At 41.2% G+C, this 11,559-nt stretch overlaps 1 protein-coding gene across 1 annotated transcript; it reads right to left on the bottom strand.

The window, feature by feature from the left end:
* Positions 1-4,976: 4,976 nt before the first annotated feature.
* On the bottom strand, positions 4,977-9,630 carry LOC116260986 (uncharacterized). Its single transcript, XM_031639553.2, has 7 exons — positions 7,891-9,630; positions 7,696-7,786; positions 7,411-7,568; positions 7,243-7,294; positions 6,462-6,541; positions 6,231-6,324; positions 4,977-6,126 (listed from the first exon to the last, which is right to left on the bottom strand). Exons 1-7 carry the CDS (start codon positions 9,118-9,120, stop codon positions 5,525-5,527), a joined length of 2,307 nt encoding a protein of 768 aa, XP_031495413.1. The 5' UTR covers positions 9,121-9,630; the 3' UTR covers positions 4,977-5,524.
* Positions 9,631-11,559: the final 1,929 nt, after the last annotated feature.

The raw sequence follows: 11,559 nt of genomic DNA, 5'->3' as shown, positions 1-11,559 counted from the left end.
CTTTTTTTCTCCTTCTCCATTAGTTCAGATGGAGAAAGCCATTTTTCATCCTAAAAGTCAGATATTTTAATCTTAAAATCACCAACTCTTTGAGTGATTTAATTGCTAAACGCAACTAAAATGGGAAGCTAGTGTTTTACAAGAGAAAATTCACATCTAGATGTGGATTTGATGGATCAATAGTCGCTTTTCCTGTTTTTGCCGTTTCTACTATAATTATAAAACCGAGTGATTTTGTTCGACCCTTGAGGCTGGTATGTGCTTTTTCACTAGTTTAGAAGATTTTCTAGGCACTCAATCGAACCGAAAACCGGTAGAGACCAACGATTTTTGGTCGGAAAAATCGACCTAAACCTCTGAAACCTTTAGTCTTTTGATCTGACTTATAGGCTTTTCTTTTGAATCTGACTTAATGTGATTAGATCTTTGATTTTCCATTGAAAAATCTGCACAGAATGCAGTCAAAAACGTCCATTGGGCAGTAGAAGTTGGTGATTTGATCAACTACTATTACCAGCGAACAGTCGGTGTTCTTTTTTGAGCAACCTTTTTTTTTTTTTGGTCTCTAACGCAAGGGGGAAAAGGGGATACAAAAAGTAGCGGGACAACACTATCAATCGGAGCCATCCGTTCAACCTAAATCTAACCGTCCAAACGGTTCCACTTTTGTCTGGTAAAAAACTGTCTGGAAGATACCGGTATATACATATATATAAACCAATACAATAATGCTTGCTTCTCAAGCCAATGGCTTCTTCTCTTATCAGAGAAGATACAGATCAACATGATATGTAAAGCCAAGGTGATTGGTCATGACTATGGACAAACAAGCGAATTCTCAGCCAATGGCTTCTAAGAACTTAACGATTATGATGAATAGAAATAATGTTGCAGCTCAGCCTGATGGTTTTCCTGCAAGCTGTTCTTCTTAGAACTGCTGAGGCATAGAAAGTGGGATCTCCAAAGTTATTAAAGTTACTTCTGTCATCAATTGGGCAGATTGAGAGTTGAATCTTCTAGTATTAACTGATCCCAAAGGGGATGTTTGGCAATGGATACAGTTTGGTACTATTTCATGAATATGCCTTAGAGATTAGGATGGATTCGTAGAATATTATGTTATCGTGTTTTATAAATCTACTCTAAACTTTAAAGCAGGTTCATGAAACAGTAACAAACTATTATTGTTGTCAAACGGTCTCAAAAATGTCATATGATACTGAATCAACTTGGCCAATTAGCCATCACAATGTTGTGAACAAATTGAGTTATCGTTTCAATCGTGGTCAAGAGGATTATTACACTCCATAAAAAGATTGTTTCAGGAAATCAAGGGACATTCCTCAAGGGCAAACACATGACGACATGCTCGGAAAAAAGCTCTCTCTCTCTCTCTCTCTCACACACACACACACACACATACATATGATTTTGGCTGGTGGGCTGTGTGGTTCAAAATCTCAGCACTCCAAGAGCCATGAGTTTCATATACATTGAAGGAAGCCCAATTGTTGAACCAACCGAGAGTGCATAATTTTTGGCATTTTCCCGACATTATCACAGGCTAAATGAATTCTGCCTAAGAGGACATACGCTTTTTTGGAATCAAAAGGATAAGCACATTCTTGACATCAAACGTACCATGAAAAAGAAAATCTTGGTGAGCCCTCTTGAATCGATACTCGTTCGGCTTAAACTTGCTTATAATGCATTACACAACCTGGAAAATGGCTAACACCTCACTTATTGATTAAAGGAGAGCACCAAAAAATGTTGCATCAAGCCATGTGCAATTCCATCTTCGAAACGTTTGCAATAGGAGTTTTTTCCCCCTAAATGGTGGTAATATGAGGTTCATAATGCAGCAAGTTGGCACACACCTAAGGCCCACTTGCAGATGATGCTTGGCAAGTTCTGCAAGCCAACTTCCTTTCCTCTTGGCATGTCTAATTGTGTTTCTTAAAGGGAGCGTTTGACAGCGTGAAGTAACGATTTGTTACTGTTTCATGAATCTGCCCAAAAGATTATTGTAGATTCTTTCGTAAATCTCTCTCTATACATTATACCTAACCTAATCTTTAGAGCAGATTCATGAAATAGTGACATTTACTATTCTCATTGTCAAACACCCTTTGATAGCCTAAGAAAAAGTAACTGCAGAAATTAAGTAGTACTATACAAACTCCACATATATAAATGAGATACATCCATCTTTTAATTAGATATTAAATGTTTTTCCATTTCTGATTTTTTTGGAACTGTTAGAATATCCGATCCAAATCAGAGTGGGTGTGTGATGTGGTTGTTGGGAAGTAGAAAAAGTATTTTGTTTTAGGGATCACTTTAGTTTTTATGAGAAAATGGAATCTGTTTATATTGATCGTTGCCAAATCTATCCGGACATAAATTTTTGAGGTTTACCACTCTTACAACGATGGACCATAAAGTAATTTCTCCATGACTTTAAACGGAGTGTATAGTGGGTTGCTCCAAGTATACGAGTATTTGCAAGTGATCCCTCCCAGTTGTCAAGTCCTTACAGCATTTCAGTTTTGGCTTTCTTTTCCCCTGCTCATCAATTAAGATATCTGTTTTTCTCAGTTACACACGCGCGCCCATGCACACACACACACACACGCACATCTTTTGTACATATCCATGTACCTGCGCACATGGCATGCATACACAGATAAGAACACATGTACAGGTCATGAGAGAGAAAGAGCCCACAAAATGAAAATAAGATAAGATTTGGATGACAAAGGCTACTAAAAATGTAAAAAATGAGCAAGCTAAAAAAATGTGAACAAGGAAAAACGAAAAAAAAATACGGTAGCGCAAGATGCAACAAAAAATGCTGCCGAAAAAGAGAGCGGCTAATCAGCAGCAGGAAACTGGTGGCGGCAGAGAGATAGAGAGAGAGACAGTTATTGTTGGAGTTGTAACCAAATCACCATGTTGTATATAGTGGACATTGGCACAATATTCTGCACTTGAAAATATTTGATGAACAGATTTAAGGGTCTGCTGCATCCTCCTTTACTCATCTTTCAATTTGGTTTAAAGGCCACAATCAAATACACCTCAATTAACTTTGACCCCCTGCTTAGAGAACTGGGCCCTCTCAAGGCTCTCGTGCTGGCGTTACAAAGATGGTTGGATTTGGAGGCAAGCTTGTCTAATCAGAGAGCCATTTGGAGGGAGTAAATCAACGACCTACGATTACACAGTGAAATTTAATCAACTCTTTTTCCTTCCCACGCCAACCTGTGTTGGTATCAGCACTGCCGACAATCATATAATAATGTTTTACTGTCATGCATTTGACTTCCCCCACCCTCCCTCAGTTTTTGGTTCAAATTATTAGGTTTCTTACAAAGATTAAGAAACTAGACATATACCCAGAAAAGTTTTACTTTGGGAGGAGAAGAATGTAAATGAATCAAGGACAAACTTACCATGTTACTGTCTCTAGAAGCTACAGAGGGAAAAGAACCCAAGGACTGTGTCTAGGAATGAAAATAAACTCACCAATACTCAGTAAACAATACGGGAAAGAGACAGTTCAAAATTTCGAACGTGACCTAGGCTGGCTGCATCTCTCACCATTCTTTGTTTTATATCTGAAAGCAAAATAAACGATTAAATAAACAAACAACAAAGCTTGAGTTAGACAAACAAACCATCTGTGCAGGTAGCCGCTCTCAATGGAGGGGCATTAGACAAGGACGGGCGCAGGAAATAGAGGGGAATATGCCTGGAAAAAGTCTGCGGCCAGACTTTCTACTGGCCATACTATTAATCTGTCTATTTTCTAGCATCACTTGTGATGTCAAAGCTTGGTGAAGAGCAAGGTCGTCTCTGCCATAATATGAAATGATTTTTTCTTTACGTCTGCGACAAAGCAGCACAGAAAAGGTCAGCCGTCCATCATTAGATGCACGTGCCTCTGCGCGCCTGTTTTCTCCTCATAGACACTCCCCATTCCATCAGCGAAACTGGATTTGATTGACGGTAAACTTGACAGAGCCGCACGAGAACGACGGCTCTTCTTATTCTGATTCTACAGAGCTTTTAGCTGCATGGATCTGGTGCTGTTCCACTGTATGTGAAAGGCACCAGTAAATTAGACACGGTATTGGATGCACCAACTTAAAAAAGGATATGGTCAAGGTCGGCATGTAGCTACGGTTTTGACTACATCGCACACCAATCGAATTTATTAAAAATTATGCCTTCTGGTATTCTATACTTTGAGGGAAGATTGCAGAATAATGTGTCCTGTTTCCTCTTTTTTCTTAGCGTCAGTGTGATATGAACTGACTCCTCTTCGCAAGGGAACTTCGAAACGCCGTAGACTGTGATGGGCACATTCCCGGAATGCCATTTAACTGTCATCAGCAAACTTGAAATAACTTTCACAGAGGCAGGAGGCGGAAGGAAAAGAAAAAGAAACATAACAAGCCCCCCTGCACTAAATTTAATGGCGGACAGCACCCATCAGGACGCATTCTTCTGATAAGCGTGGGCCAGTGCTTTCTGTAAGCATTCCGCTTTCAGCATTTCGTCACCGCTTATAAATCTATCAGCAGTAAACTGGTGGGTGCCACGGTTCAGTATCACCATCCCCATACAAAACCAGGACAGCTCAACAAACTCCATCAAAACTGAGGGTGGATGAGCTAACAATACTCTGGAAGTTCATGGATCCTGATGAGCTCAGCACCTAAAACCGTGCCGCTGTTTCTAAAATGAGTTGCTCCCACCACACAATTGGTGGGATGTGTTCAATCAGAACGACACTCAAGGGGGCAGACGTGGATTAGTTATTCAGACTATGTATACATAAAAGGCGGCGAGGGGGAAGGAAAATGCAGCAAATTGCAGGTAAGACCAAAAATAAGTATTCCACTGGGAACTCTGGACGATTTGGGCCGCTACATCCAACCACGTGGGTAACAGAATCTATCACCGTGAGAACGAAAATAACCAATACTTAAGGGAAAAACAAAAACTCTTATCCACATATCTCCTCCTTACCAATATTTACGTTCCCCACAACACTGACCAGCAAAAAAGGCTGATTTACAACGTATACACACCTCTTCCACACTCGCTAATTACTTTCCTTTTTCTCTCTATGTTAAATAAAAGAATTGTATAAATACAGGGGAACCTTTCCTAATCAAGGGGGTGACCCCAACCAGGTAACCCTTCAATGGCGCTTCCGGCACCTCAGGATGCCTGCCTCCTGCTTGGGGCTGATGAGGGAACAGCTCTCCAGTTCGCACTCATTCTTCAAAGAAAGTGATGAAAAGCCTTATCTCCTGCTGCTTGGCATGGCCAGGCACAACAGATTATCACATGCTCCAGTCCTCACCACAGAGCTCCTGTTGCTTTAGCAGTCTACCCGTTCACCTTCTTCACCATGGCGGTGACACATATGGAACCTTAAGTTGGCAGATAAAAGTTACTGGCCCAACGCCTTTACACTAAGGCACAAAATCATCTCCAAGGCTTCGATTCAGCGCTGTGTTGGTAGACCAAAGTTTTGGAATGAACTAATACGTCCATCCCAGCTCGCAGAAACAATAACCGAACCCCACGCATACGGCACCACAGCATTGTCACCGGAAGCAATCTTGAGGAACTTGCACTGAGATCTACATAATTTTGTTCCTAACGAGGACGAGAGCAGCTTTTCCTCAGGCCATGTAGCTACAGACCCCTTAACAAGACCGTCACTGAAGAATCCATGAGCCACTGACAACCTGTTAGGAGATGATGAGGTCGTCGACGGACTGCTGTCACAAGAATCCCAGTAGCTGCGGCAACCATTTTCTGAGCTGTCAAGCGAGTCACTTGAACTTCTATACCGAGCCTCGAAAGGACCAGATGAAATAGAAACGGGAATTTTGGTCTTTGGGCTGCACCAGGGCATTGCAACAGAGACATTTCTTGAATAAAAGCGCTCACAAGAACGAACGCTTTTTGTTGGCTTGGAGACAGGGGATTCCGATGACTCGTATGTCCACATGTAGACGTGAGAATCCTCACTTGCGGATATAATGTGCCTTCCATTCGAATTAAATGATGCTGATATCTGGCTTGCCGGATTCCTGAATCCTGAAAACACAATAGAGTTCAATACAAAGGACTTTGAAGAAATATGAAAATATGAAATGCATGAAACAATGAAAAATGCATTGCCAAATAAAGAGATTATTTACCTTTGTATTTGGAGACAATGTTGAGTTGATCAATTATTCGAACTCGACAATCTGCAGAAGTTACCATAACCCTCTGAGCGTTGTTCGGATGAAACTGCAGAGCGGGAGATGGAGGAAAAATTCATCGTCAGGACATAGGAAAAGGCAGAGGGTAAGATAGAACATAAAAACCAGCGATGACTATGAAAAGCAATTGGAAGGATGGTATATGATAACGGACGAATGTATTACCTGGAATCCAGTAATTCTTTTGCCCGGAGATTTCTTCTTCCCCTGGAAGCATATCTCCGTATCCAACTGCAGACAATGACCTACATCGACCACACAAAGCTAATTTAGAAAAGAATGCCCTTCTTGCCTTCTCGTAAGGATGCTCTGAAGGCAAAACTTTGACAACAGCTTTATATGCCATGGATTATAGGATGCAAAACTTTTGTGAGAGAGAAACCACTCTAATTAAACATTAACCTGTAGTTAGTCCTTAATCTCAAAAAAAAAAACTACATTTTTTTTTTCCTTTTCGTACGAGTGCATTACAGAAGACTGGTAGAAGACTATGTGCATTACATGTTAAAACAAGTTACACATGGACAGTAGACAAACAAACAGACAAGACGGTGGTAGTAACAAAAGAAAGGACGACCTCTGGTCTGAGAAGCGGACTTTGACTTTATTACAGAATTTTGTAGATACCAATGAAAATCAGGAAGAATACCAAAGAGACGGTAGATACGACCTCAGGAGGCAGCGAAAATACAGTTTTGTGAAGAGAGTTTCATTTGGTACTGTAATTGCTTTTTAATATTTGGAAGCATGTAGTGAGAAGGGAGAAGGATTAACAAAGGGAAAAGACCTACTTAACAAGATGGCATATAATTGCAGAGAGTAACCATAAGGGGGAAAAAAGAAGGCCTGTCCATATGATTGAAGGCGTTTTAAAACTGAGCTGTGGAACGAGATGGAAGAATGTACAGACATGTTAAAGAAAGAAAACTGGATTGCGAGATAGTACCTGATGCATCATAAAAGCGGCAATTTCCCGTCATTGAGCCAACTAGCGCTCTCTGTTTATAGAGAAGAAAGGCATGGAAAACGTTAGACTGGTTGCTATGGATGTATCTGACTAAATAAGTATGCAACTTTTATAGCATTACAATAGCAAGCAAGCAGAGATGTAAACCTGTCCATCTGGACTGTAAGAAACTGCAGTGACTATATCTCTTATATCTGCCCAATCAACAACTTGACAATTGGGAATGGACCAAATCCGAACTTTCCCATCAAGCGAACCACTGATGAAGTAATTTTCCTCAATGGGGTTGAACTGGACACAAGTCACTGCATAAAGAAGATTTGTAACATATAAATTCCAATCTACAAATTATCTGAAGAGACAATACTTCATAAATTACTTGAAATCTACAACGTCGATGAATTTCTAGACAGTACTTGAGATCAGACATACCATAGTTATTGTGAGGAAACACATTAACGCACTTGTCTGATCCAAGCTGCCACAACCTAACAGTCTTATCCATGGATGATGACAGTAGGCACTGCATTGAGAAATCGGCAGTCTCTTATTAATATAAGCAATTTGAAAAGAGAAAAGAGATGCAATATTGGACTCAGATAAGCACCAACAAAGAGAACAAAGTACCTTAGATTGAGACCATGAGAGATCCAGTACATCGCTGCTGTGTCCATGGAATTCATGAATAGGCTTCTCCGATAGCCGGAAAACCCTGGGAGGGATAACCACGCAAGCGCTTGATTTTTTCTTACTGTATATTCCTCTTTTATCTTTGCTGACCGCAGTCCGGGTCAATTCAGCAGATTTATTGGATGTGAAGTGCACGCAAGCAGAGTCAGAATCAGGTAAATCAAGTTCGTTAGATCTTTCCGACTCAATCACCTGCCAAACACGCACTACGCCATCTTCGCCGGCAGTCGCAAGAAACTCGCCATCTATACTGAATTTCATGGTGAGAATCGCCCCGGTGTGAGCCTGTATCTCTTGTGTTCGATAAACTGCTGAAAACTCCTTATCCCTCTTCCTAATACGATGCACCTTAACCTTTTCAAAACTTGCAATCTCCATATCCCCACAGTGAGCATCCCGAGTAATACTCGGTGGATCATCCGGAAAGGATTTGTGCCGTCTCTGTCTACTACCGATGGCCGCCATCAAACCTCCTAACCACCTTTTTCTCCTGATCACCATATCCTCTAGATCGCCACCCACATTGACTCCTTCTTCGGCGTCTCTCCTCATAAGCCGCTGAACAATCGGCGAAAGTCCAAGATGCATATGAAATTCATCAATTGAGACTAATCTATCGGAACGCAATTCCCTAATCCTTCCTAGATCTCCACCCTCATCATTCTCATCAACCATGAACTCACTGCCATCATCAAGATTCCTAATTCTAAGCATTAAATCCAAACCACGACCATACTCAATTCCATTCCCCACTCCATCCATCGACGAGCACGAGCTATTCTCCAACCTACTCGACGTCGAGGTATGTCCGGACGAGAGTTCGCTCCCCGAATCCGAATCCCAAAATTCCACCACCTCACAATCCTCCACCCTCTTCACACGCACCAAATCCAAGCCCTCACAGCCGGATTCCGCCTCCCCCTCTTCGCTCCGATCTAGCCCCATCCTTCGCAGAAACCGTTCACGCCGCTCCCGCACACTCTCCGGCCTGCCGAGCCACACCTCGAAACCAGACCGTCCAAGGTTTGCAAACAAGTCGGGCTTCCCCAGATCACAAACCTCCCCGTAGTCCAACGCGTCAGACGTCGCCGTTATCTCCTCCCTCGAATCGAAAAACCTCTCCTCCTCCTCCTCCTCCTCCTCATCTTCCTCCTCCTCCTCCTTCATTCCCCCCGCATCTCCTTCAATCAATCCCTATAGCCCCCATTCCACTCCCACCCTAACCCTAACATCCTGGAAACCACAGAAACCCCAAAAAATCCAAGAAAAAGCCCAATTCCGGCGAACAAACGAAGCATAGGAAAATCAATGAACCGAAACCAACCGAACGAAACGAATGAATCACAAATGAAAGGCCTCTTGTTTTCTCAAACAAGGGGAAATTCTGACCTCTGGGTCTTTACACTCAAAACCAAACCCCTCAATAATCCAACCACTCCACCCGAAGAGCACCGTCACAACTTCCAGAAAAAAATGGACGGAATTTCTCCCTTCCGGTACCTTTTCCCCGCCTCCCTGCCCAAGAATTCTTCCCGAGGAAAGGAAAGGCGAGGAAATTCTTAAAAAGGAGGAGAAGAAGCCCTCGAGATCTCAGAACATGGGCCGGCCCATCACTCGAGAGACACTACACTGCGGGCCTGCGGGCTGCGGCAATACCCCAAAATTACGAACAAACAGAAAAAAAAAAAAAAGGAAAAAGTAAACTACGAAGAAATGTTTGCCCTATTTCTGTTTCGCGGGAATTCCATTTACCGCCGTCGCTCGGTCCCCCGACCCTCCTGCTGTGCTGCCTCCTTTTTTACGGCCGTAACTTTACACTCCTTTTTAATCTTTTTCACTTTTCCACTCTTGGACGCAAAGGCTACCAGGCTTTCTCGTTAATGACGCGCATCTCCCTCGAAGCACACCGCAGCTGCTCCGGTTCTGCTTTCTGCTGTTGGACGGAAATGGTAGGAGACTTTGGAGTTATTGACGGATGTATCCCCTCCTCGGTTGAAGCGGGCCACGAGCTCAGGTCCGCGCCACCTTGGCTGAGTGCGTTCCATTGTGCCGATCTTAATGGGTCCGGCAATATTTTATTTCTATTCGACTTCGGGATTTAGTCGGATTTCAATAAATCGAAATTGAATTCGCAATCAAATTTCATAATTCTGTTATTGTATGGACTTTTAACAAATGGATTCAATAAATTGAAATTGAATTAGCAATCAGAATTCTCAAATTATGTTATGCTATGGACCTTTTTAGAAATGAATAGGACGTACTCGAGTCGAACACGTAACAAGAACTAAAAAAAATTCGCTTAACGCTTTTTTTTATTGACCAGTTGTGTATTGTATTGACCAGGTGTGACCGAAAGGAGATGAAAATGATAGGAATTATTTTACCGTGTTGAACTTTCAAATACGATGCTAATGCACGTCCGTATGCATACGTTTGAGGGAGCTCATCAGATTTTTTTTTGGTAAACCCAGGCTGCATATTTTTATGCGTTTGACAATTAAGATGACGCACGATATTAAATTATTTTAAAACAAATATATGTTGTTCATTGCATTTACAAAGTTAATTTAGTTTGATTTACATCAAGTTTAAGAGCAGCCAAAGTGCATGGCAGCTCATACTCGAGTTGAGGTTGTTGCCAGGCTTTGGTGTATTATATTTCTTGGTTGCAAATAATAGCAAGCGTGACACTCGAGTTGAAAGATTTATGTTTCTTGGTTGCAAATGGTAGCAAGCGTGAACACTCGAGTTGAATAATGTACCATATATCTCCCAAACCTCAATTCAACTGAAAACCATGAAAGCATAAAGATATAATTTTGAAAATTTTATCGAAAATAGTACATGAAGATGTATATATATATATGTATGTGTGAATGAATAGTTGTCAAACATTAGTGAGCTGAATTAGGTGAGCTGTAAAAGTCAGTGAATCGTCCGATCACCGATTCAGTTGAGCATGTAAAAATGTTAGAAAAATCAGTTTCAAAAAACAAATTTTATATATATATATATATATATATATATATATATATATAGAGAGAGAGAGAGAGAGAGAGATGTGGGTGAAATCTGATGAATGAAAGTGTGTTTTAGGCTGGTCTTTGATGGTTGGGCAAGGTAGTTTAGCGGTATTTTCAGAGTGAGTCACCTCACCTGAGAAGGATACTTCATTTTTAATGGAGTACCGGAGAGGAACAAAAATAACAGGCGCTATTAACGTATAATAATAGTTCACGCGGGGCCAGAGATATTTTTATTATTTCGGACCCAGTAGTCAAAGCAAATCCCTATCGAGGAAAGGGGCATGATCGTCAAAGCGCAGGTCAACAACTTTTATATACTTTCCGTGCCCTTCCTCGCCCTTGAAACTTATAAATTTATAAAATACAGAATCATCCTTCAGTCTTCATTTCAAGTTTCTAACGAACCAAGTTTTCATATCACAACAAAATTCATTCGATATGCAAATTGAAACATGCATGTCTATTAAGTTCCTAATTATATAATATTACCTTCATTAATTACTTATTAAATTTATTATTTGTGTGTTATCGCTCGCTTGGTAGATGTCACTGGATGGTAAATGTAAGATCTTGAACT

Source organism: Nymphaea colorata, chromosome 9 (genome assembly GCF_008831285.2).
Source record: "Nymphaea colorata isolate Beijing-Zhang1983 chromosome 9, ASM883128v2, whole genome shotgun sequence".
In the NCBI taxonomy this organism is placed as follows: Eukaryota; Viridiplantae; Streptophyta; class Magnoliopsida; order Nymphaeales; family Nymphaeaceae; genus Nymphaea; species Nymphaea colorata.
This window is presented reverse-complemented; position numbering and strand designations above follow the sequence as displayed.

What these genes read in the sequence shown, in the direction of transcription:
- LOC116260986 (XM_031639553.2), bottom strand. Translation starts at nt 9,120, where the DNA reads ATGAAGGAGGAGGAGGAGGAAGATGAGGAGGAGGAGGAGGAGGAGGAG. An exon ending in GTTTCCTCACAATAACTATG is followed by an intron (nt 7,569 to 7,695) that starts GTATGTCTGATC and finishes TTCTTTATGCAG; the next exon opens with TGACTTGTGTCCAGTTCAAC. An exon ending in CTTACAGTCCAGATGGACAG is followed by an intron (nt 7,295 to 7,410) that starts GTTTACATCTCT and finishes CTCTATAAACAG; the next exon opens with AGAGCGCTAGTTGGCTCAAT.